Source organism: Stegostoma tigrinum, chromosome 16 (genome assembly GCF_030684315.1).
Source record: "Stegostoma tigrinum isolate sSteTig4 chromosome 16, sSteTig4.hap1, whole genome shotgun sequence".
Taxonomy (NCBI): domain Eukaryota; kingdom Metazoa; phylum Chordata; class Chondrichthyes; order Orectolobiformes; family Stegostomatidae; genus Stegostoma; species Stegostoma tigrinum.
The window spans coordinates 60106432-60134298 of record NC_081369.1 but is presented as its reverse complement, the minus strand read 5'-3'; the positions used below and the strand labels follow the sequence as shown (position 1 = coordinate 60134298).

Below are 27867 nucleotides of genomic sequence, written 5' to 3'. Positions count from 1 at the left end.
ATATATCTCACTTACCAGTGCTACCAAGTCAGGGGACCAACTCTGGTTCAAATAAAAGCGTACATACACCAGGATCAAGACTAGGACATGCCTAAAAATGAGGTGCCAACCTGCAGACTAATCAATAGAAGCAGCTTGTTATCAACAGAGCTAAGCCATTTCATAACTGACAGAGTGTATCAAAGCTCGACAGCTCTGCTATATTCAATTCTGAATCATGGTTGATTGTTCAAAAACTGGTGGAGGAGGGTCTGCAAATATTCTCAACTTCAATGATCGAAAGTTCTGCACGCCTGTGCAAAAAGATGAGGCAGAAGAACTTGCAATGGTGTGAATATACTAACACACTAAATAGGAGCAGAAATAGACCATTCAGACCATTGGACCTTCTGTCATTCAAGAAACTCATGGTTGATCTCTTTGTGTCTTGCACTTCACATTCCCACCGAGCCCAATAACCTCTCATTCCCACGACTAATAAGAATGTTTCTATTTGTACAGTGAAAGAGAATGATCTCAACCCTTTCACTTTTTGTGGCAGAGCGTCCAAAGTCCACAAATATATGAGAGAAAAACTTCTCCTCATTATCATCTTCAGCTCGAAGAACCAATCACCCTTCTCAGAACATTGCCATACAAACATATGAACAAGAAAAAAGAAGAGTAGGCCACTCAGCCCTTCCAGCCTGATCCATCATTCAATAAGACTACAGCTGACCCAATTTTAACTTCCACCTTACATTCCTGCATTTCCCTGATAACCATCCATCCTCTTGGGAATCAAGATTCTATTTGCCTCTGGTTTGAAAATATTGAAGATTCTGTATTCACTGCCTTTTGAAGAAGGGAGTTCCAAAAATTCACAAACTTCTGAGGTAAAAGAAATGTTTCCTAATCTCCATCTTAAATGGAAAATGAATTATTACTTAAATTTGACTCCTTGTTCTAGATTGTTCCACAAGGGAAAATGTCGCTTCAACATCCACTTGTTCAACTCACCTCAGGGTTTTATCTGTTTCAATTAAGACACAACTCACTCTTCTAATCTCCAGAGTTTACAGGCGTGCTTTACTCACAAGACAATCTTTCCTTCCATGTATCAGTTCAGTAAACTATCTCTGAACTGCTTCCAATGCGTTAACGTCCTTCAATAAGTATGGCGATTAATACTTCAGATGCAATCTCACCAATGCTTGCATAACCAAAGCATAACTCTCTATGGTTATGTTCAATTCCCCTCACAGTACAGCATAATGTTCTATTAAGTTTGCTGATTACTTTAATCTGTGTACTAGGCTTCTGCATTTCATGCACTAAAACACCCAGATCGCTATATTTCAGCATTCTGTGACCTCTCACCATTCAAATAACACTTTTTAAAATCTTTTTTTCTGCCAGCTTTTGAAGGTACCAGTTGTCAGTCAATTTTATTTTCTCCATGTGAGTACGAGTGCTGGACTTGTCAGTGAAAATAATTTTTAAAAATCATGCTAATTATTTTGAAAAGTACTGATTTCTTCTTGGAGACAAGCAGGGCATCCATTTTATGTGCCACACAACTCTATATACAGCAATATGTTGACTGGCAAACACTTGTGCTATGTTTATCTCTTAGTTTTAGTAATGTAAAATTACTTGTTAAGTTTCTCCCACCAGAAAACCCTTTTACGTTTCTTTTAGAAAAGGTTCATGATTTTTTCTAGCCCACAGGGTTCTACTTTTAAAAACAAGTACACTAATTTTGCACTTAAGACATGTAGCAGGGCTTAAATTCAGTGAAATAATTCCATGGAGGCTTGTATCCCATCACCAAGTCACCCTTTGTTCACATGTGCACTGTACGTGGCACTGAAACAGTTAGTTCAGAACCTGCTCCGAGAGTGAGCAGAATCTCTGACATTCCTGTTTATATCTGCCAACCAGGGCTCCCTGATTGGACCAGGTTAACAGTCCAAATCAGGGAACTCATATTCTATGAGGTCCACCCAGCAGAAGTCATTATAATCACTGCACACAGCATCCATGGAGCCAAGCCAATAGGATCAGACGTGTTTTGTGCAGCAGTGGTATTAGTACTCACTTCAGCATTTGATGCCTCTAAAGAAGAAATAATGAAAGTGAGCTCATTTCAAATGAATAACAGAATATGGCAAAAGTGCACAGTAGGCACAGCAGTCAGCAAGTGGAAAGCAAATTATTGGTTAATCACAGAACTATAACAGCGCAGAACGAGGATGTTCGACTTACTGTGTCTGCTCTGATTCTGTTCCCTCGTGCAAATCTCCTGCCTTTTCTCCATAATCCCTGCACACCATTTCTATGCAAATAATCAGCCAATGCCCACTTGAATGATTTGGGGAAGGGTCATTCATCAAAAACTGATGCTGGTGTCTAGCTGCACATGAACAATGCTTATTATACAGAGATTGGGAATCTGACTGGAAGTTAGAAAGAAGTGGTTAGCATCTTTTTTGAGCACTTAATAAAGAATTTGATGCAATGAGGAGGGAGGAGAACAGGATGAGATGCAATGGGCCAAATGACTGGCATTACCTTAGGCTTTCGGTCAACCTCACATAGGCTGCTGACTGAGGACTGTGTGTTTTGGACTTCTTGCTGGCATTTCAATATCTATTCCATATATTGTAGTGACTCTGAAGAATTAACTCCTGGTTATTGTGTTATTGCTGCTTAGTTAGGTATCAGCTCTTTGCAATTACCATTCCCTAAAAAAATGCACCTTGAGACTACTTTCCAACAATATTAAGAGAATGAAACAGGAAAAATATTTCCTCTCTTTATGCTGTATCTCTATTCCCTGCTTAATATAGGTTTGCTCCAGAGATTTGAAATGGAGTCAATGAATTACCTGTACGTAATCAAATCTTTGAGGCAACAACATTTTTTCCCCCATCGCACTGGGGGCAAAACCTTGCAGCAGACCTCAACAACAGTATGACAAGTCACACAGAATGCAAAGGCCAAAGAAACAATGATGAAAACAGCTGTCTCCCAGTGAAACAAAAGCAGACATTTGTGGAGAAACTCAGCAGGTCTGGCAGCATCTGTATGGAGAGAAAGCCTTCAGCAAAGAAAAGCCGCTGTACTCGAAATGTTAACTCTATTTTGCTCTTTGCAGATGCTGTCATACTTGCTGAGTTTCTCCTTATGTTTTTTGCTTCAGATTTCACACATATTCTTTGTTTTATTTTAGTGTCTCCTGATAACGTTGTCTAAGCGTTTTAAATTGGCAATAACGTTGAGCGTGGCCTTCCTAAAGACCCCAGAACTAGAGTGAGGTCAACCAGCCAATAAGATTGTCAAATCAATTTGGATGTTTTTGTGGACATTTTGCTGCGTGATCTCCTGATTCCAGTGTGTCTACACTTATAGTCTCACTTGGTCTGAGACAAAATGTATCAACCATTTTAATAAACGGTGAACAGAAGTGTTTAACATAGCGCACAGAATAGTGCAGCACAGGAATGAGCCCTTTGGCCCACAATATTGTGCCAAACACGATGCCAAATGAAATAAATCCCTCCTGCCTACCTTTGGTCTGTATCCCTCCCACCTTGCATATTCATGCGCTTATCTAAAAGTCTCTTAAATATTCCTACTGTGTCTTACTCCACCACCACCACCCTTCCGATAGTCTGTTCCAGATCCCTACCGCACTTGGTGTAAAAAAAAATTGTCCCTCAAATCCCCTTTGAATTTTCTCTAACTCACCTTATATGCATTGTCTCTGGAATTAGACATGACACAAAGTTTAACGTGTTAAATTCCTCAATTATATATCCCCAGTAGACTTTAACCAACCAAGTTTAAACAAAATGTCTCGGTATATTCGGAGATAAATCAGCTGGTGCTTTGGTGCCCATGGCAGTTGTGATGTCAATTCTCCAGAGATAGATGGCTACAGATGTTTGTCATCTCTGTACATATTTTGCCACGTGAACATCCTATCACTGTAGGAGTACAGCAAACTGGTGTTAGTGTTGCCTGAGTAGTGGCGCTCTGGTTTGTACGTTTTGAAGGTTGTAGGTTTGAATCTTTCTTCACAATTTAACCTAGTACTTCTTTAGCAGCCCCTCAAGACCTGATGATGACTTACTTCCATTTTGGTGACATGGTGACTGAGCTGTCCAATGTTTTGTCGGCACAGCCTGTCACAAATAAGGCAGGCACCATATAACTAGATGGGTGAGTGTAGGTGTTCAAGTTTTCATATGTTCCTTCTGTTTGCCCTCTGTCCGGTCTGTTGGGGCATCTGGAAGAAATTGGCACTGTAGCAGATGCTGTTTATCCCCCAATTTGGGTAGTCTTGGGCAATTGATTCCCACAAGTCAGTGGTAAATTTTGATCATTTTTATCTGGGAGACTTTGAGGCTAAAAGCACAGTCAAGGTTCACATCCCCAATGCAGTATTGAGGGATTGCTGTACTGTCTAAGGTACAGATGTACAGATGAAAAATTAAACCAAGATGCTTCCAGCTCCCTTTTTATACAATTTGATATGGAAGTATTCATTGTACTCTTTAAAGATGAGAAGTGAACATTCATCTCCTGCTGTCCTGACCGATATTTATTTCTGAGCCAACACCTCTATACCTGTCTCCCGGAATGGAGAGTTTGAGTTATAAAAATAGGCTGGATAGACTCAGAGTTAGTAAGAACTGCCGATGCTGGAGTCTGAGATAACAAGGTGTGCAGCTGGAGGAATACAGTCGGCCAGGCAGCATCAGGGGAGCAGGAAAGCTGAAGAACGGTCCCGACCAGAAACGTCAGCTTTCCTGCTCTTCTGATGGCACCTGGTTTGCTGTGTTCCTCCAGCTCTACACCTTGTTATGGATAGACTGAGACTGCTTTCACTGAATCATAGGAGGTTGAGGGGTGACCTCATGGAGGTTTATAAAATCATGAAGGGTATAGATAAGGTGAATAGCAAGGATCTGTTACACGGGTAGGGGAGTTCAAAATTAGGGGCATATTTTCAAGGTGAGGAGACAAAGTTTAAAAGGACACGAGAGGCAATGTTTTTACGCAGAGAGTGATTTACATGTAGAATGAACTGCCAGAGGAAGTGATGGATGCAGGCACAGTTACAACATTTAAAAAACATTTGGATTCATACATGAATAGGAAAGCTTTGAAGGGATATGGGCCAAATGCAGGCAAGTGGGACTAGTTTAGTTTGGGAAAATGGTTGGCATGGATTTGTTGGACCGAATGGCCTGTTTCCATGTTGTATGGCTGCATGACTGTCTGACTATATCCATAACTTGTCTCACAGCTCATTCTGACAACCTTACTGTGCACAAATTACTATTTGCCTGCAAAACAATTGCAGCTTTAAAAATAAAGTCATTCATGCATTGTGCTTTGAGACACTTCTGAAAGATGTGAAAAGACACCATATAAATGCAAATTATTTTCCTAATAATTGGGACAGATGTGTCCTCCCATCAGCACTTATCAAATCTCCGAATGTAACAGTAAATTTGTGAACATTTGGCACTTGAATTTGTAAACATTTGGCACTACTTCCTCTGTGAGCCCCTTTTTTAGAATAATAGACACAAAGTATTAAATCCCAAAGTTCCTCACTCTGTTCAGCAGCCAAATAGAACGTCTCAGTGGTTTCAGAAAAGCTTGAATACTGTCAATGTCAATTCTCGTTCAATTCTCCCCTGACTGTCCTTTCTTCTTGCTCCCTCTGCAAACCTGAGGTCACCCAAACCTTTTCCAGCTGTATCTAAACCAGGGCCCTTCATCAGAACTCCTTCTAACCATTTACCCCCCAGCACCACGCCCACTTGACCCATTGCTCCCATCATTAGTATGAAGACCATCACTTCCTGACAAAGGGTCACTCGACTCAAAACATTTCCTCAGTTTCTCTGAGGAAACCATCCTAATGGAGCATACCAAAATGTTAACTTTATCCTTTCCAGGATGTTGTCTGGCTTGCTATGATTTTCCAGCCTCCTGTTTGTCTACCTTGGATTCTAGCATCATAGGTTTCTAACCTATGTTTTTGTCTCCACTGTTACTGCCCGACCTGCTGAATTTCTCCAGCGCTAATTAGTTTTGTTTTTTTTCCAACATATGCAGGTCTTTGTTTTATTTTAATGTGAATATGATGCTGTTGAAGGGTTATTGATCAGCCACAACACTGCAAATAGCTCGGTTGTACTGACCCAAGCAGGAAGAGGGAGCTGTGGTTTAACCCCTCATCTGAAAGACAGCAACACCAACAGTGTAGCATTCCCTCTGTACTTCACTGGAGAGTCAGCCTTGATTTTGTGCTCAGTTCCAGTGAAGAGGTTCGAATATGCAAACCTTGTGGCACAGAGTTAAACCAAAAAAGGAAGGGATTAGGTCATATTTTGACAAAGCCCATCATTTACTGTCACCAAGATATTTGCAAGAATACTAATGTTGAGGGGAATAATAATTGACACTGTATAAGAAAAGAGGGACACCTGATTTGGAAGTAGACTCAACTGGCAGACACATTATTATGGGGAATGCACCACTTGGATGATGACTCACAGTTCACTGTAAAACTTTGTTTAACTTTAGACCAGGAAGATTGACCGAAATGGTTAAGGCGTTGCTTTGAAGAATGAACCTGAGAATTGGTGTTAGCTATTCTGTTTTTTTTATAATTTATGCAATTTGTGTACAGGTTTGTGTCTGCATAAAATGGTGTTTTGTGTTTTTATATACATTGCTTCTAGGATAATGTAAGTGCTGTGCTTTAATGTGAACCCAACCAACAACCTTAAATTGGTTATCAACATTATTCCGAGCACACTCTGGACAATGTTTGCTCATTAATCATCTCTCAGAATCACATTTAATGTGTTTTGAGCTCCAGAGGGATGGTAAGAATCACTGTCCCTTGACATCAAGACTGCATTTGACCAAAAGTAGCAACAATGAGTCTGAGCAAAATTAGAGTCGATGGGAAATGGGAGAAAACTCTCTATGGCTTTCAGCCATACCTACTGCCTCAAAAGTTAGTTATGGTTTAGGAGATCAGTCATGTCAGTTCAATGACACTCTGTAAGAGTTCCATGCACTAGGCCCAACCATTTGCAGCTGCTGCAATGACCTTCCCTCCCTCAGAAGGTCAGATGTGTGGATGTTCCCTTATGATTGCACAATGTTCAGCACCATTTGCAACTCAGTCTTTGATGCAGTCCACTTCCAATGCAGCAAGACTTGGACAATATCCAAGATTAGGCTGACAATTGGCAAGTGACATTCTTATTGCACAAGTGCTAAACAGTGTCAAAAGAATCCAACCATCATTTCCCCACACATTCAAAAGCAATATCATTGCTGAATTCTGTACGAATAACTTCTTGCAGTTATCTTTTTCAGAAACTGAACTGGTTGAGCCATATAACTACTGTTGCTGATAAGAATAGGTCAGAAGCAGAGGCTAGAAATCATGGAATTTCTAGAGGACAAAGAGAGGACATTCAACTCATCAAGTCTGCACTGACCCACTGAAAGCATCCCACCTCCCCACCTAATCTGCACATCCCCTGGGCACAACATTGTTTGACCAATCAAACACATCTTTGGACTGTTGGAGGAAACTGGAGGGCCCAGTGGAAACCCATGCAGACATGGGGAGAACATGCAAACTCCACAAAGGTTGCCCAAGGCTAGAATTGAACCCAGGTCCCTGATGCTGTGAGGAAGTGATGGTAAACACTGAACCACCATGCTCTCCCCTAGGAATTCTGCAGCAAATAATTCACCTCATCCATACCTGTCCACCAGTTACAAGCCACAAGTCAGGAGTGAGGTGGAATACACCCCATTTGTTTGGATGAGTGAAGTTCCAACAACACCCAAGAAACTTGACACCATCCAGAGCAAAGTAACATTAATTGTTTGGCACTAAATGCACAATCATTCATTCCTTTCATGGCCAACACTCAGTAGCACCAGTGTACCATGTGCAAGATGCACTATAGAGTATATAGGGATAGGATGGGATGCACTTGGAATTTGTAATAAAACAGGACGGCTCCTTAGACAGAAACCTTCCAAACTTGGGACCAATGCCATCAAGAGGAACATGTTCAGCAGGTACATGGGAACTTCACCTGCAAGTTGCCATCAAAGCCTTTCTACATCATGGTTAGGAAACATATCACTATTCCTTCAGTGTTGCTCAGTCAAAATTCTGGCAATCCCTCGCTCAGAGCATTGAAAATGTACTTGCACTCATTCAATAGGACAGTTCATCACCAGCATCTACCAGATTGTAAGTAGAGATGCATAATAAATGCAGGCCTAGCCAATGATATCCTGTTAATGAACAACAAAAAAACAAGTTTTAAGGCTGGTTGTGTACATTCATTTCCATTCCTGTTGTAAACAAACAAAAGCCATGCCTACATACACAGTGCCATTGAAATTTATTTACCACATTACTCATTTGAAAGGGTGTTTTATTTTGGCTTGATAACATTCTCCTCTTCATGAAAATCACCTCTCATTGTTTCTAATGCATAATAGAAGCACAAAATGAATAGCTTCACTTGATGCCCATGTTTTGGAAATACCTGAGGGTACTCTAAGGTAGACTGGGCACCTTTTAGGGCCAAACATTGTGGCTCATTTTGGGCTGGGACCCTTCTTCAGAAAATCTGTTTCTCTGAAGAAGGGTCTTGACCCGAAAAGTCAGCTTTCCTGCTCCTCTGATGCTGCCTGTCCTGTTGTGTTCCTCGAGCTCCACACTGGGTCATCTCCTCAGATGAGCCCTATTTCAACATCAAATATCGAGGGCCCTATTTTGGTAAAGTTACTATTTAGGCCAATCTTATTGATAATCAACCTGTTCAGACATTGGATCATACATGTCTGGTGTTGGTGGGACTCGAACCCAGATCTTCCAGTCCAGCGGTGGGGACACTAGCATGGCGTCACAAGAGCCTCAAGACCAATCTTATATGGCATGCAACTGTAGGAATTGCAACGTGTACGTTGCCCAATGAAGATAAGGTTATGGTAGGCAGTCGTCCCTGTCAAATTTCTTAACTCAGCCCATCAAGGAAAGGCAACTCATTTGAATTCTCCATTTTGAAGGTGAATTCCCACTCGGGATGGGGGTGTGCCAGGAACCTCTTGAGGGTGATAAGAATTATGTTGACAACTAATTTGACATTGTCAGCTGATCTTACAATGTGGCGCACTTGCACATGCTAGAAGCTACATACCTTTCAACACAAGACCCTATTCTTTGCATACAGAAAGAGGTATATTGAATGATAAAAGTCATTGACAAAGTAGATGAGGAGTGAACGTTTCCTTATGTGGGGCAAGCTAGAATGACAGCTCACAGTTTTAGTATAAGGGGTAACAGATTTAAAAGAGTGTTGAGGAGAAATTATTTCTTTCCAAATGTGGAGTTGTGTCCGAGAAAATCATGTCAAATGGCAGAGCAGGCTCAAATGACTGAATTGCCGCTCCTGCCCCAGGTTCTTACGAACACGTGTACACATTGTGGCAGTTTCATTTTAACAAAACAGCTGAAAGCCATTGATGAAAGCTCTGATGAAGGGTCTAGGCCCGAAATGTCAGCTTTTGTGCTCCTGGGATGCTGCTTGGCTTGCTGTGTTCATCCAGCTCCACACTTTGTTATCTTGGATTCTCCAGCATCTGCAGTTCCCATTATCTCTGAGCTGAAAGCCATTCTCTGGTTCATTCCTTAGAGCAATTCCTCAACTAACTAAAGTCAACCTGCCTGGCTTAGAGTTAAACAATGTTTTGCAGTGAGCTGCAGTCAGCCATCATATAACTGGTACATTCCCCATGGCAACACCTCTGCCAATCAGAATCTACTCACCAACCAGTTAGCAATCTTTTCCCATACCATATCCTTTGCTATTCCCCTTCACCTTGGTGTTCTTGGAACTGTACTGTCAAGTGCAATGTGAAAACTTTCAGCTAAAAATAATTCTTTCCAGTAAGACATAATTACTCAAGATGGAAGGTTACCGTGTGGAAAATACATATAAGGCGCAGGGGTGAATAAGAAATAACTTGCATTCATATTGTGTTTGTCACATCTCTCAGAAACATCCTGAAACCAGCTGTGTGCAATGAGTTTCTTTTATGTGCAGTCAGTCATTATATAGCCGATTGTGGCACTAAAGTTGAGTTAACAATGCCGGCAATAATAATGTTAAACAAAACACATACAGATCATCCTCTATTTCTTCAAAGAGTGCTAAGGGATTTTTAATATCCAACAGGCCAAGTCTTGGTTTAATGTCTCATCTGAAAGTAATTCAGAAGGATTGACACAATAATCAGTAATTAAAGTATCAACCTAATTCCTGAAGCAAGGCTTGAACTGAAAGTTGACTACCTGGGAGATTGGAGTGCTTCAATCAGCACATAAGAAGAGGTTTGTGCGTAGATAGTACTCAGGGACTTTTTAGCAAAAGAATGGGCTAATTTTGAAACTTACTTTTGAAAATGTGCGACTCAGTGTGCAAGTGAGTAGGTGGTGTTTATTGAAAAAAATTACAGTAACAAGTGGAGAGTCAGATTCCATTTGAGTAAGTATTGAATTACTTCAGTAGTATACCAAAGGGTGTGAAACATAGAAAAGTGCTGTAGTTAATGGTGAGCTATGTACATATCTGATACAGAAAGTCATACATTGCTAGTCTGAAGTAATGGATGAGCTCCTATGTAATTGTTCAGAGTTGGTGGCCTGGTTCATATTCAAGAACTCAGCAGTCAACCTAATGAGCACACCACTGCCATCACAGTCTTCATTAGTAAGTGTGCAAAGGACTGTGTGTCAAAGAAGTTAATCTGAGGGTTCCCCAACCGTAAACCATGAATGAACCAGAAAATCCACTCCTGACTGAAGTCCGGGTCGATGGCATTCAGGTTGGGTGACACTGACCTATACAGGAAATCTAGGTACTGTCTTCATAAAGGCATCAGGGGGTACCAAGAGGCAATATCAGACCAAACCACACAAACGCACATCGACTGTGGCTTGGTTCACATGATATAACGGACTACAAAATGAAGTCGAGCAGACCGCTGACTATGATACATCCCACCCAAATGAGCTCAATACATTCTGTGCACATTTTGAACAGAAGGTCAGTGAAATGATGTCACCACAGCCCCAACATCCTTGGGTACGCCTGCACCCACAGTCAGCATTGCAGATATCAGAGCAACCTTCTTGACGATGAACCCACAGGAAACGATTGGTTCTGAATGGAGATCCTGACCATGCACTCAGATCGTGCATGGACTAGCTGGTGGTAGTGTTTGCTGGCATCTTTAACTTCTGCTTGCTATGATGCGAGGTCCCACCTGCTTCAAGAAGGCCAATATTATCCCAGTGCGAAAGAAAAGTCAGGCAATGTGCCTTCATGACTGTCGCACTATGGCCCTGACATCCATCATTATGAAGAGCTTCAACAGGTTAGAAATGGGGCACATGATTTTCAGGCTCCCAGATTGCCTTGATTTGCTACAATTCACATCCTGTCACAGCAGGTTCATGGCAAAAACCATCTCCCCAGCCCTACACTTCTCCCTGGAACATCTGGATAGCAAGGACACGGGCATCAGGGTCCTATTTATTGACTTTATCTCTGCTTTTAACACCATAATTCTAACAGCATTCAGCTCCAAACTCTGAGACTGAGGACTCTGCAACTGGATCCTTGACTTCCTGACCCATAGACCACTGTGAGAAAGGATAGGTGACAGTACCTCCTCCACAATAATCCTTCATACCGGTGCCCTGCAAGGCAATGTACTCAGCTCCTCTCCGAACTACATTTGGCCACAGTCATGAGTGTATAAGGAGTACAAACTCCGTTTAAATGTTTGCCAATGACACTACCACAATAGGCCAGATCTCAAGCAATAACAAGACAGGGCACAGGGAAGAGATATAGAGCTTTGTGGCATGGCGCAAAGACAACAAACTCTCCCTCAATATCAGCAAAATGAAGGAGATTGACATCGATCTTAAGAAGAGGAGTGGAGGACATGTGCTTGCCTGAATCATTGGTACTGAGGTGGAGATGGTCAAGAGCTTCAAGTTCTGAGAAGTAGGTATCACAAAAGATGTGTTCTGGTCCATCCACCTCAACAGGACAGTCAAGAAAGCACACTAACACCTCTACTTCCTCAGGAGGCTATGGAAATTCGGCATGCCCACAATGACTCTTAACCAATTTTTAGAGATGCATCACAGAATACATTCTATCCATCACAGCTTGGTATGGCAAGTGTATAACTAAAAACTGCAGGAAATTAGAGAGTTGTGAACGCAGCCCAGTCCATCACAAAAGCCAGCCTTCCTTCCATTGACTCCAGCTACAGCTCTCACTGCCTCAGGAAAGCAGCCAACATAATCAAACACCTGTCCTATCCTGGTTATACTCTCTTCCGACCTTGTCATTGGGCAGTAGATACAAAAGTTTGAAAACAGATACCAACAAATTCAAGAACAGCTTGTTCCCTGCTGTTATCAGACTTATGAATGGAGGTGTGAGGAGGAAGGTATAGAGGAGACATCAGAGGGAGGTTCTTTACCCAGAGAGTTGAGAGTGCATGGAATGCTTTGCCAATGGAAGTCGTGGAAGCAGAGTCATTAGTGACATTTAAGCGACTGCTGGACATGCACATGGACAGCAGTGAATTGAGGGGAATGTAGGTTAGGTTATTTTATTTTTGGATTAGGATTATTCCACGGCACAACATCATGGGCCGAAGGGCCTATACTGTGCTGTACTTTTTTATGTTCTATGTTCTGTCATATATTAGAGTTGATCTTTGTCTGCACCTTCTCTGTAGCTGTAACACTATATTCTGCATTCTGTTCTCTTTCCTTGATGTACATATGTAAGGTATAATTTGCCTGTACAGCACTAAAACAATACTTTTCACTGTATCTCAGTACATGCGACGATAATAAATCAAATCAAATTCATGTTAAAGAGACCTATAGTAGATGAGATCTATCCCAGTATTAAGGGTTAATGTCACAAGCAGAATACAATCTTACAGACGCAATGCTGAGTATTTTACTGTGCATTGAGTTGCACTTTGTTCAATAATCATACAACACAGGACACCATTCAGCCCAACAGAGTGGTGCTGACTCACTGAAAGAGAGATCCAACTTTTTCCACACTCCTCTTCTTTCATCAGAGCCCAGAGCATTTTTATAATGAATCAATGATGTATCCAATTAATCTTTGAAAGTTCCTTTTGAATCTATTCCTCCAACCATCTCGGGCAGTTTAACAACTCACTGCATAAAAGTGTTTTTTTCCCCTCGCAATCCAATCCCCTTCACCAGTCCTTCAACAGTTATTTTCAATAACTTTCCTCTTGTCATAGAATTTTGTACCAATGGAGACATTGCCTTCCTGTCTACACTATCAAAATCCTTCATAGTGCTGAACAGTTTTGGAGTGTGACATGTTTCCGCATGTTGTACTGAGAGATATAAAATTGTACAGGATGTTACCCGAGAACTGTAATCTATTAATGAATATTGGGCTTAGGGACTGTATTGGACAATACTAAGTGGACAAATAATCTTATGGCATATTGTGTTTTGTGGCTGTTTATTCCAGGGAGATAAGGTGAAGTATCACTACTAACACTGTGTGGGAAGTTTGAATCCGAAATGAGTATCGTGTTATTTTTTGGCATGGTTTCTGAAGCTGACATGACATGATTTATACAAAAGGTTATTAGCAGTTGAGCCATTCTATTTCTTCCAAAGGTCCACATCAATAGGTCTTAATAGCTTTTAATCACTTCTCACCAACCACCAGCATTACTTCAGCCAACATGGATGATTAAATAGTTCTGAAGCAGCATTTAATAAAATCAAACTGTGATTACTTTTTTTTTGCTTTCCTCGTTTAATGTTTTCAAAATGAGGTTAACATTAAAATAATGGACAAACAAGACTGACCCTGTGGTGCACTCTCTGCTGAATCAAAGAAAATAACACTACCCTTGAAATGTGTCGGTATAAATGTAAAAAAGCTGATTGCACTTCAACCTGCATCTTTTGGACTGAAAGCAAGAATGAAAGAGATTACATGTGTTTATAAGAGTCCCTTTTACAGCCTCAGGATGTTCAAAAGTACCGCACAATCAACAAACTAATTTAAGGTTCCACATCTGTTGGACTGTAGGAAAGGGAACAGATGAAAGCTACACCATGGAAACAGCTCAGCATTATTGCCCAAATGGTCTACATCGCTTTCCCTTAGAACTGAATTTACTTCTGATCTGAAGTAGGGTCACTGGAATCAGAAGTGTTAGCTCTGTTTTTTTCTCCACAGATGCTGCCAGACCTGATAGCTTTTTCCCAACCATTTCTGTTTGTGTTTGTTTCAGATCTCCAGCATCTGTAGTTGTTTTGTTTTAACTTGGGACTTTATTGAAAAGGAATCTGCCAGCATGTGGCCACATTACTGCAGCAGTAATCCAAAGGTCTGACTATAAAGACTGGAGATATGAATTAAAACATCAACACAGTTAAGGCATATAAGTTCAGTTAAATGAATTAAATAATTCTAGAATTTAAAAAAAGCAAGTACTACTCTAACGATTGTCATGAAATCTGTCCTTACCTGGTCTAGCCTAAATGGGACATGACGCCTACAACAATATAGTCAACTGTTGATGGAAAGGTGTTTCATTGTGTCAAAAGCACTGCAAAAGAAACTCTCTAACAATAATTAAATGTCCATAAAATGAAACTATTACAAGGTGAAAAATTATCTGCTGTCTTGAGAGTCCTGAATCATGGAATGTCCAATTTCAGTAGGTTGTAGGGAAGACAAATTGAATGTTGGTCTCTGTTTCAAATGAAATGGAGTATAAATGTGCAGAGGTTTTGATAGAATTGCACAAGTTATTAGCCAGATCACAGATGGAACATTTTTGTGATACGGATGTGAGGAAATAACACCTGCATTTGTAGCACTTTCCTTCCCAATAGAACATTAGTGGGCCAGATGGGTTTTTCTAACAATCAACAGTGGATTTGTGGTCATCATGAGACTCCAATTCCAGATATTTTTAAAAAAATTGTATTCAAATTCCTCTGTCTGCCAGGCCGGGAGGAAAACCCAAGTTCCCAGAAAATTATCTGGGTCTCTGGATTCATAGTCTAGTGATATATCACTAGGCCATTGCCTAGTATCATTATGCAGACATGTTGAGTTACTTGTACTCATTGGAATTTATAAGAACAAGAGGCAATTTTATTGAAAAATAAAAGATTTTCAAAGGGCTTGACAGGGTAGATGCAGAGAGTTAGAATCTCTCGCAAAGGGATACAAAGACCAAAGCGTATATTTTCACAAATTTGCAAACGTGATGAGTAGTTTCTTCTCTTAGAAGGTGGTGAATCTGTGGTTGGCTCTTAATTGTCATTCTGGGCCAATGAGGATAGATAATAAATGTTGGCTTAACCAATGATGTCCACAAACTGTGAATGAATTTTTAAAAAAGTGAATGGAGCCAAATTTTTAACTCTTCAACAGGCTCAGCTTAACATCAGAAAACTTGGGAGTTAGTCACTGAGTATGTACCAATTTTAGATTGTAAAGGTATCAAGGGATGTGAAGAGAGCAAGATTGTAATTTTGAAACAGAGGCTCAATCATGATTATATCGAAAGATGGAACAGGATGAATGGGAGATAGACATACTCTTGCTCCTCGTTCTTGTCTTTCTTTGGACATAATTCGAATGATTCCATTTTAACATGTTCATCCATAGAAAATCAACAGATTCCTGATTGAAATGATGGCACAGAGGTTGGTATCCCAGCGCCAAATCATAGTGTGATGCCCGAGTTCAGCCAGCTCAGAAATAATCCCTGAAGTCAAGAGGCTCTCTGAATCTTTTGTTTATATCGGTCAGCCAGAACTTCCTGATTGTCTCAGGTTAACGACCCCAATCAAGGATCTCCTAGTTAATATGATCCACCTGGTTCAAAACACTACACTGATTAACAATGACAACAAGGTTGTGGGGATGGAATGGGTAACAGCCATTGAAATATTTGATCAGCCATGAATGCTTAGGTAGGATTAATGGGTTGAATGGCCCACTCCTTTTCTGATATTCTTACCAGAAATTTGAGCAGAAAATCCTAGTGATTGTCTGGACCTGTCCAGTACTGAAGGAGAGTTGCAATCTCCATTGCCCCCTTTGCACTGGGTTAGGTGTGCGCAGAGGCAGTGGTAATGTCACTGGGTAGGTAATTCAGAGCCCCAGATCAAGGTGTTGTATGTAAGTGTTCACATCCCACCATGGTAACTGGCGAATTTTCAAGAGATAACACAGTGTGAAGCTGGATGAACACAGCAGGCCAAGCAGCATCAGAGGAGCAGGAAAGTTGATGTTTCGGGTCGAGACCCTTCTTTTGAAAAGGATTCTGAAATAAATAGGGAGAGAGGGGGATGCGGATAGAAGATGGATAAAGGAGAAGATAGGGCGAGAAGAGGCAGACAGGTCAAAGAGGTGGGGTTAGAGCCAATAAAAGTGAGTTTAGGATAGGTTGGTCCAGGGAGGACAGATATGTCAAGGAGGCGGGATGAGGTTAATGGGTAGGAGATGGGGTTGGGGCTAGAGGTGGGAGGAAAGATAGGTTAGGGAGGCAGGGGCCAGCTGAGTTGGTTTTGGGGTGTGGTTGGGGGAGGGGAGATTTTGAAGCTTGTGAAGTCAACATTGATACCATTGGGCTGCAAACCCTCTGAATATAAAAGCGAGCCTAATGGTAATGATGTAACAGTTTATTAAAACAAATGGGTATTTACAAAATGTTTTGAAGGGAAGAAAACTTGCTGCCTTACCCAGTCTGGCTTACATGAGACTCCCCACACACAAGTGACTTTTAACTGCCCATTGAAATGACCTTGTAAGCAACTCAGTGTATGGATAACTAAGGATGGGCTATAAGTGCTGATCCAGCCACTGATGACCACGACCCATGAATGAATTTTTAAAAAAACTAATTAATATCCCAGATGCCTTCTCAGTTACATGTAAGTGGTTTCATATCATGATCTCAAAGATAGCATGGAAGTTCTTCCTAGTCTTTTGGTAGGTATTTACCTCTCTGACTATAGCAGGAGACAACAAATGATATGTTCATCTAGTACATTGTGTAATGTATCAATGCAAACAATGCCCCACTATACTTCCCAACAGAAGGATGTTTCGTTAACTCAGTTGGCTGGCTGATTTGTGAAGTAATGTGACATCAACAATGTGGGCTCAATTCCTGGCTGAGCGTAACCATGAATGTCCTGCCTTCCCAACCTTACCCCTTGCATGAGGCATGGTGGCCCTCTGGTTAAACTCGCCACCAGTCATCTCTCCATAATGACGGAGCATCCCTATGGCCCTCTAGGACAATGTGCTGTACCTCTATTGCAAAGCTATTATACTTTAAAGGTTCTCGATTTCCTTTATAAAAATACAGGTGTGGGACATCCTCAGGTACCAAATAAATGCAAATATTTGATTTTTCTTCAATGATGAAGAGTTCTATGAATGCATGTGTTTCACTATTACTCGGTTGTCCGCAATGATGGGGCATGGTCTTGCATTGGGATGGCTGGCGAGATTCTTGATCAGTGCTCTTGGAGCCTTCTGGCTCCTGGTGAAACCACTAATGCATCTCAGTTCCTTCAGGAAGCTCTCAAATGTGACCCCATGAACAAAGACATAGGTCAATGTGGTGAATGTAGCATTGTAAGGCTGAGTCTGCACTAACTGGAAGTGGCACTACTGGTAAAGCAGCACGGAGAGCACAGATTCCCCAGGCCAGGGATATTGGGGGAAGATCATCAAATTCAAGAAGCATCCCCCAAGAACTTCCGGATTCCATTTTACTGTCTGCCTAGTTACTGAACAATCATCCAAGTGATTTGCAGAGACTGATCTTGAATGTAGGAACACCTTCACCATCAAAGAGGAAGCTCGCTAATTCCACCTCAAGATAACTAATGGTGGACAATAAATGGCAGGCTTGCCAGCAATACACAGATCCTGAGACTAAAAACAGAAATGAAATCTTTAGTAATATGCCCTTCTGATTTTGGATGCACATCATCAACCAACTTATCATTGAATTCTGTAGAATGCACCATAACACTTAACATGACATGATGAAGTGATATTCCCCTCCTTTTGCAGCTCCTCTGGTTGTCAGGCACTCCCCCTGTCACCACCAATCTAAAACCCCACATCCCGTTTATCTTGCAAGAACTTGACAGCCTATTTCCACCCAGTGCAGTGAGCATTACTTTTAATTATCCTCCCTGCCACCACCTACTCCCTGACCCCAAATAGCATCATCACACTGAATGGTCCCAAACCCTGGCCCTCTACGGTCCCCTGTTGAGATCATGGTGATGGTCACTGCCAATAATCCCTACTCTCATTGTCTTTCCAATACTATCCAACCTACTACTCTTAACTTTTGAGTTTCCCCATGGCTGTAGTTATCTCCATCTCAACATATGCCAAGCTTTGACTCCATGCTCCCTTTGCCAGTGGCCTTCACTATCCTATACCACTATCCACACACCTTCCTCAACAATCAAGGCATGGGCCTTCAGTACAGTATTTGCCCCAGAACTTTGATAGGCTTCAATGAGCAGCACCTAAATATGGCGGACCAAACTCCTGGTTGCTGACTTTGCAGCTCCCCAAATGATGTTATATGATTCCTCTCACTGCTGCTGATGGCCCTGCAGAACTGACTGTTGTCCACTGCCTGGAACGTACTGAGGCAGAACCTCCGACCATGAGCAGCCTGAATGGATGGCCAACCTTGGCCAAGTTGCTGGACTGTGTGTGGTTTGTGCCAATGATTGATGGTACTGGGACCTCCTGATCAATAATGCCTCCTTCCTTGACTGTACTGAGGACTAGACCTCAACCACTTTCCAACTCGGCCATTTGGTTGAATAAATGTGCAGAGCATTTGCTATTCATGCAGTTGGCACACACTGAGCCTATTAAATTGACAATTCAGCGTTCTGTAAAGCAAGGTGCCAACTCCCACACTCACCCACCAAAGAGATGCCTACTGACAAGCAGTCTGTATATGTGTCTATGCTAAAGAGCACATCAATACAGCAGTACTAATAGCCATAGGGCCTGTCTGAAGTTCCAAAGTGCTCACATGTAAGACAAAGCAAGGATGATGTGAGCATGAGTGAGTGAACACTAGGACAGCATGTGAGCAGCCCTGAGGTGGAGCCAAGTCCAATACATGAGCTTGTTTTCTGCCTGTCTGTATGCAGAGAAAGTCTTTGCAGCAGCTTTTCAATGCTACTTTTGGTGCACCCGGCAATAAGGATCTAAACTTCCTAAGCATTCTGTGATGGAAAGGTGCCATGAGGTTATTAAATGTTAGACACTAATGTGCCTCATGGGAGAGGAGTGCATTTGGCTGCTAAGTGGATCATGCAGTGAGGTGCTGAGCAACATAGAGACTATTCATGGTCAGCTGCAAACTGAAGTCACTCTGACTTTCGTGTTGAGAAAGCATAGAATGCCTCAAAATATAGAAACCGGCTATTCAGCCCAACAAGTCCACACCAACTCTCCGAAGAGCATCCCACCCAGACTCAACCCCCTACCCTATACCTATAACCCTGCATTTTCCATGGCTAATCCACCTAACCTATGTATCCCTGGATATGATGGCCAATTTAGCATGGCTAACCCACCTAACCTGCACATCTTTTGACTGTGGGAGGAAACTGGAGCACCAGAAGGAAACCCATGCAGACACAGGGAGAACGTGCAAACTCCACCCAGACAGTGGCGCATGGCTGGAATTGAACTAATGTTTCCAGTGCTGTGAGGCAGCTGTGCTAACCACTGTGCCACCATGGCATTCTGTAGATAGTAAGTTTGCTTGAACAAAATAAAGTTGGTGGAAAAGATCAGGAGGTCTGGCAGCATCTGTGGAAGAAAAAACAGAGTTAACATTTCTGGGTCCAGTGACCCTAACGGGTCACTGGACCCAGAACATTAACTCTATTTTCTCCTCCACAGATGTTGCCAGACCTGCTGAGCTTTTCCACCAACTTTGTTTTTTGTTCCTGATTTACAACATCTGCTGTTCTTGTGGTTTTTATTCAGTTTGTTTGACATGTTTGCTAAGATAGAAGACTAAACATTAATAAGATGAGATGTGTAGCTAATGAGGTTAGAACTAGCAATAACCCCCAAATAGACAACTCACTGTTGCTGAGTGGGACTTTCTCTCTTTCAGTCCCAACAATTGTATAAAAGGTACACCAAATTGCTCTCAAGGTTGAAATTGCCTTCATCGGTCTCTCACTTAATTCTAGTACAAAGCAAGCTGCACCTGAAAGCATTCAGGACCTGATAAAATTACACCTCAAGTTTCAGACCTCCTTGACTCTTTTTATTCATTCACAGGCTGTACACAATACTGACAAGGTCAACATTTGTTTACTATTCCCAGAATGGTCAGCATTAGTGTTAGGATTCACGTTATGGTTAGGGTTAGGCTTCAGGTTCGGGTTACAGTTAGCATTAGGGTTTAGGTTAAGATTATGCCTTAGGTTATGGTTCAGGTTTGGGTTAGGGTTATGGTTACATTAGGCTTTGGGTTCAGTTTAGAGTTAGGATTAGGATTAGGTTTTGGGTTCAGTTTAGGGCTCAGGTGAGGTTTTGGGTTAGGGTTTGGGTTTAGGTTTGACTTAGGGTTAGGATATGGCTTTGGATCTGGACTAAGATTCAGGCTTGGGTTAGGATTGGGTTTTGGGCTCAGGTTCGGATTAGGGAGTCCCATGTAAACCAGACTAGGTAGGGATGAGTTAGGGTTAGTTTTAATGTTAGGGTTAGGGTTACGGTTACGGTTTGAGTGAGGATTTGCGTTCAGGTTGAGACCAATTTCTGGTTAGGGAGTCCCATGTAGGCCAGACCAGGTAAGGATAGCAGTGGTCATTGCCTAAAGGAAAACAGTGAACCAGATCGGTTTTACAGCAATTAATAGCGGCCACATCATTCCTATTCAGCAAATTTTTATTTATTGAATTAAATATTGAATTAAAACATCTGCCAGGCTGGAATTCAAATACAGAATATTAACTTGCAGTTCTGGCTTACTCGCCCAGTAACAGTGTTTATGGGTCACCGCTTCCCACACAGGGTTTTAGGAGGTCACGGGCCTGGATTTATGTAGGTAAAGAAATGTAGTTTTTATCTCCTTCCTGTGCTGGCTCGGTAGATAAGAACATACCCGAACATGTTAACATATAAAGATAAGAAGTGTTTGATTTATAAACAAGTATATCATTGTTTGTAAATTCGAGCCTTGATTAAAGTAAGTTTCAAGTGTCTGTGTATTTCTCAGCATGTCTCTGTAGCCAAATGGCAAATAGGCTGCCAGAATTGACACAGTTGGCATTAATTTGTTGGCAACTTCTCACTTAAATGAAGGGTAGGCCAATCAAAGGTTGCAAACATTATTGTTATGCGATAGGACGTGTCCTTTGGAGATAAAATTGAGTTGAAGCACATGTGTGAAGAGAGAGAGTTCTACATTAAAATAGGTCCAGCTCTGAGACTGATGCAAAATTCTCAATAGCAAAAATAAGCTCTGTGTACAATCTTGTCTTCCTTTTTTTCAATCCTCTTGCAGCTAACTGGCTCAATGGATAGCACTCATAATTAGTAATGAACACATACTTAAGGCCAGTGACAGATTGAATGAGTGCCACAGCATCATTATTTAGTGATAAATGCTAGCTTTGTCAGTTGCTTGGTCAATAATGTGAAGCTCGGTGTCCTAAGTGATCATAGGATCTATCAAAGCGGCCTTCTAGATTCTTTTTCAAAGGGACCAGTTTGCGTGTGAAATGGAGCTTGTTTCTCTGTAGAGTAGCTGAGCGATGACATAATTGAGCTAATGACATTAAAGCCACGGGTGCAAATCTCATCAAGGTCAACTGAGATGCTGAATGCCATAAATTGGTGAGCTAAAAGTTTAAATATGCTGGATTCCTGTAAAAATACAAAGTACAGACGCTATATTTTTCAGGGAATTTAATTTGTCTGGATCTAGGTAACTATAGTTCCATATGTACCACATTGTTACCTACATTTACCCACTGATATGCCCTACCACATTATTCAATTCTGGAGGCAAATGACAATAGAAGTTGAAACAGGAGCTAGTCATCTGATCCATCAAGCCCTATTCCACTTTTCAAGAAGATAATCACTGAACTTTTACATCAAACCGACATTTTACTTTGGTCCTTCGCCCAAAAATATATCAACTCCAGTCTTAAATTCCCTGTTTGTTTTCTGGGGTGAAGATGTCTATGTTTGTCATCAGGACTACATAGTAGGTTTCTGAGTTTATGCAAGGAGTCCACATTTTACACCTTCTACATTAAAATTGTTTTTACTTTTGTCCTCTCTCCTCATTTAAAGCCTCATTCCCATTTTAAGAGCCTGTGTTTTCTGGTTGCAACTCATGTCATTGCTTCTCTAATGTGAATCACATCATGTCATCATTGAGGCCTAATGTGTTTGAGCCTTGCAGTCAAGGCTCATTGTTTTCTCAAACAGTCCGCTTTTTGGGTACTGAGGAAAACTGCAATTTTATTCTTTGTTTTCATAATTTTCTCTTTTGTTTGTACCTGTACTAGTAAAGGAAACGCTCTGGACTTATTTTTCTAAACTGTATATATTGTTCTATATTGTACCCTGCAGTACTTGTAGACAGACAATAGTTAAGGAACTTAAAACATGACTGAACTGCACATTTCCTCAGGTCATCTCTGTTCTAAGCCTGCTTTCTTCGCCAAAGGTTTCTCTTGGTACACTTTACTGGGACAACACATTGGAGTTTCAAGGCATTCTTGCTGCAGGACCCAGCCTGGCACAGTTGTCACCCTCTCAACATGATGTGAATATTTGGCAGGCCAGCTCAGGAGAGCATCTCAATATCTAGCATGTTGTCCTGCCATCTGATCTCCAGAAGCTTCTAAGGGCAAGCGAAAGCTGTGGAGTGTCTTGGCATGACACTGGTATCCAGTCTAAGTGTCTCACATGTCGGGCAGAATAGAGAAGATCATTTCATCACAGACTTTAAATTTGATGGGCTAACATTGCTCTTGTTTACTCTCAGGCTCATTTTCAATGTTTGCTGAAGGCTACCGTTGCTTTGGCAATTATCGTACGTGTCTCATGGTCACTAAAAGGCAGCTGAAAAGATTGTGGTACTGAGATAAATGAATGTATCCATAGCTGACAGGCTCTGACCATGAACCTTGGGTTCAAGATGGAGGCCTCCTGGAGTAGGTTGGTCTATTATTGATTTTTCTTTGTGATGATCAAGAGGCAGCACATCTTAAATGCATCAAGGAACATGTTCATGTCACATTGCAAGTCCAGCCCTATCCTAGCAGTACCTACACGATCGTTAGCAAACTGGAAGCCATGAGGCATGTCCTTGATTTTTTGCTGGAATAATCGGATTGAGCGGCCTCCTAATCACACGTTGTTTGCATATTGTATTGCCTGCCAGGTGCTAAGGTAAGGGACATCATGAACCAGTTTGAAATGATACTGGAGTGGAAGGGGAAGGACCCAATTGTTATGGTCCATGTTGAGATCAACAACATAGGCTAGAGCAGGCAAGAGTTTGGGAAATGTCAGAAATTAGAAACAAAATTCAAGAGCAAAGATGACAATCTCTGGATTATTACCCGTGCCATGTGCAAATTGGCAAAGAGATAAGAATATTAGGGGAGTAAACACATTGCCAAAGGAGTGATGTGAGCAAGAGAGGTTCCATCAGGGGGACTTTGGTACCAGTGTTAGGACGGGAAGGAACCGTACCATTGGGATGGGCTCCACCTGAACTTTATCTGGGACCAGGATCCCAACCAAAGCCTAAATAGGGTGATCGCAGGGACTTTAAATGAGTAAATAGGCATAGGGCTTGGGAGAAGTCAATACAGTTTCAAAAACAAGTTACAGGACAGGGAGTAAGTAAAGAATCAGGAATCCTACTTCAGCTATGCGAGGTGCTTGTAAAACTAGAGGGTCTGTGTCGATTTAACCAAAAGAGAGAAACAATAAACAGGTGAATAATTCATCAGTGCCAGGAGCAGGTTACAGCGTATGACCCAAATGAGGGTTCTATGCGGGAATGCACATGAGTGTAAAGAATAAATTGAATGAATTGCAGGTGCAAATTCAAGCTGAGGATTAAGATATAGTAGCCATTTATGAGATATGGTAGCAAGATGATCGAAATTAAAAACTAAATATCCAGATGCTAAGGTTTACAGGACAGACAGAGAAAGTGGTGCAGGAGGTGGAGCAGCATTATTGGTGAGAAACAAAATTACTTCAATGGTGAGACAGGATATAATGAGGGGAAAACATTCAGTGGAGACTGTTTGGGTGGAACTGAGGAACAGTAAAACTCTAACAGGTGTCCCAGTAACAGTTCTGAAGTGTTGGATAGTAGAAATGCAGAAATTAAAGGAAATTTCCAAAAAGGCATGGCAGTTTCAATGGGGAACTTAACTTTAACCCAGATTAAGTGAAGCAAACAAGCGCTTGTCAAAAAGTTAGTACATTATTTACTAACAACTTGGATAAAGGCATAGAATATCATATATCCAAATTTGCTGATGGCACAAAGTTAGGGAGCATCGTCAGTAGTGCAGGAGACTGCATAAAATTACAAAGGGATATCGACAGACTCAGCAAATGGACAAAAATGAGGCAGATGAATTTTGAGGTAAAAAAAGTGTGAGGTTAACTATTTTGGTCTGAGAAAATAAAGGATAGATTAGGATACTTTCTATTTGGTTTAAAGTTAAATACAACAGATTTTGAAAATAACATGAGGGTTTTAGGCACAGATCTTTAAAATGCCGCAAAATAATTTTTTTAAAAAAGGAATGCTGTCGTTTATTTATCTAGAAGATGGAGTACAAAGGATGTGAAAGTTATGCTGCAGTTACACAAAACCTGAAGAACTGTGAATGGATCTGTGGACCACACCTTAAGTAGGATAGATTGCTTTGGAGGGAGTACAACACAGGTTTACGAGAATGATACCTCGAATTCAGGGGTTAATTTGTGAGGAGAGATTATACAAATTTGGCCTGTTTTCTCCAGTATTTAGAATGTTCAGGAATTATCTGATTGAAGTCTTCAATATATAAACACGTAAAGTAGAATAGTTAAACTACTTTGACTGGTTAGGCATTATAAAACTCAGGGGACATTTTAGAAAAATTACAATCAAGCCATTCAGTATGGATGATAGGAAGCACATCTACATACAAAGGATAGTGGATGTTTGGAACACTGTCCACAAATGGCATTTGAAGCTAGATCAGTTGTTTAGTTTTAAATCCGAGATACATTTTGTTAAGCAAAGATGTGAGGAGATGTGGGCCAAAATCAGGTAAATGGAGTTAAACCACAGGTCTGTAATGATCGCATTGAATGGTGGAACAAGCTGAAGGGCTGAATGGCCTACTCACTGTAGCCCTGCTTCCCTTATATCAAGACAGCTTATCTCTCTGTCTTAAATACACTGAATGACTTGGTTTTCACAACCTTCTGAGGCACTGAGTTCCGCAAATTCACCACCTTCTGGCTGAGCTAAATTCCTCCTCATCTCAGTTCCAAAAGGCTATCCCTTCATTTTGAGGCTTTACTCTCTGGTCCTACTCTGTCCTGCTGGTGGAAATATCTGCTTCGCACCCAGTGTTTCCAGGCCTATCAATCAATATTCTGTAAATTTCGGCAAGAACCCGCGGATCAACTAGGACTGGAGCTGAGCAGAAAGTGGGGGCTCTCAAAAACCTATAAATTTCTAACAGGGCGATACAGGGTAAATTTGGAAAGGATATTCCCAATGGTAGGGGAATCCAAAACATTGGGTGACTGTCCAAGGATACAGAGTAGCCCATTTAGAATTGAGATGAAGAGAAATTACATGATCTAAAGAGTGGTGTGCCTATGGAATTCTCTGCAGTTGAAAACTAGTTGATGCCAAAACATTAAATCTTTTCAGGGAGGACTTAGGGTGAAATGGATCAAATGGTATTGGGAGAAAATGTGAACAGGGTACTGAGTTGGGTGATTAATAATTATTGAATGGTAGAGCAGGCTTGAAGGGCTGAATGGCCTATTCCTGCTCTCATTTTCTATGTTTCCAATTCTTTATACAGGGACGCAAATTGCATTGTAATATTGAGAAAGAAAGAACATTTTTTAACACTCATTCTCCATTCCTTCTCTAGTTGCATACAGATCTCGACCTAGCAAATAGAAATGTGAAGTACATCCTGTCGGGCGAAGGTGCTGGGACAATCTTCATGATCAATGACAAGACAGGAGACATTCATGCCATGAAGAGACTTGACCGTGAGGAGAAGGCTGAGTACACGCTGACTGCACAGGCCATTGACAGGGACACCGACAAACCTCTAGAGCCGCCATCTGAGTTCACCATCAAGGTTCAAGACATCAACGACAATGCCCCTGAGTTTCCAGATGAACCTTACCATGTGACAGTGCCAGAGATGTCCTCTGTGGGTGAGTGTGTGCACAGTTCTCCAGTTCATGTACCGCAAAGTAAAATCACCTTTGTGCCTTTTCATCCCTTCTCCATGGCGGTTAACTCAGTCATAAACAGTACTTTTCACAGACTTGAGCCTGTTTCAAAATACCACTGTTCACCAAATCCCATCTACCCAATTCTCACCTGTTTCTGCTCACTGATCTACATTACCTCGTATAATATTTTGGTTTTAAGTGTCCATATTCCGTATCAAATCCTTCCATGGTTTGCCTCAACTCCTCTTCTGATGCCTGTAACCCACTCCAACACTGAACTTAGAAACATAGAAAATTGGAGCAGGCGCAAGCTATTCAGCCCTTCGAATCAGTTCAACAATTCAATCCATTCATGGCCAAAAATCCAATTCATCACATATTCCCAATTTCTCCCTCTACCCTTTCAATCTTTTCAACTCCAGAAAGATACCTAACATTATTTAACTTCCTGAAAACATTCAATGTTTTAGTCTCAAATGCTTTCAGTGTTAAGAAACTCCACAGGCTCACCACTCCCTGCATGGAGAACTTCCTTCACATCTCAATCCTAAAAGGTCAACTTCATATCCCTGGACAGCGACCCCCTTGTTCTTTACTGACCAATCTCAGGAACATCCTTGCTATGTTTACCCTATCAAGTCCTATTCGAATTTTATAGGTTTCTTTGCAGTTCTCCTTCATTCCTCTAAACATGACTGAATGTAGTCTTAGCTGATGCGATCTTTCATCATGCATCAATTTTGCTATCCCAAGACTCCAAGATCGAAATCTCCAAAATCTTGGGCTCTGCCAGTTCTTATCTTTTGTGAATCTTCATTATTCCATTGGCAGCCCTGCCATCACTTGTTTAGCCTTAAGCTCTCGATTTCCCTTTATGTCTGTCTGCCTCTGCCACTTTTCCTTTCAGATGTTTTTCAAAATTTATCATCTCGCTGCTCAAACATTTTCTTACTCGTTTTCACATTTTGTGTGACAGTGTTCCTGTGAGGTGCCTTTAAATCTTTCCCAGCTCTAAAAGGTTCTTTATTAATGCAGGTTTTTGTTGTTAAAAGATGGGGTAATTTAAATGATTTTATTTTTTATTCATTCACTGGAAAGGAGTGTAACTGGCTTGGCCAGCATTTATTGGCTGTCTGTAATTACTGCTGAGAAAGTGGTG

General features: G+C 41.3%; 1 protein-coding gene across 6 annotated transcripts in view; it reads left to right on the top strand.

Annotated features, from left to right (window-relative positions):
* Window positions 1-27867, top strand: part of LOC125460015 (cadherin-8) — a 266186-nt gene that overhangs the window by 54555 nt on the left and 183764 nt on the right. For all 6 annotated transcript variants that reach the window (XM_048547044.2, XM_048547045.1, XM_048547047.1 and 3 more), the window contains one exon: window positions 26393-26687. In XM_048547044.2, coding sequence (XP_048403001.1) covers window positions 26393-26687 — 295 coding nt within the window. The remainder of the gene's footprint in view (window positions 1-26392; window positions 26688-27867) is intronic.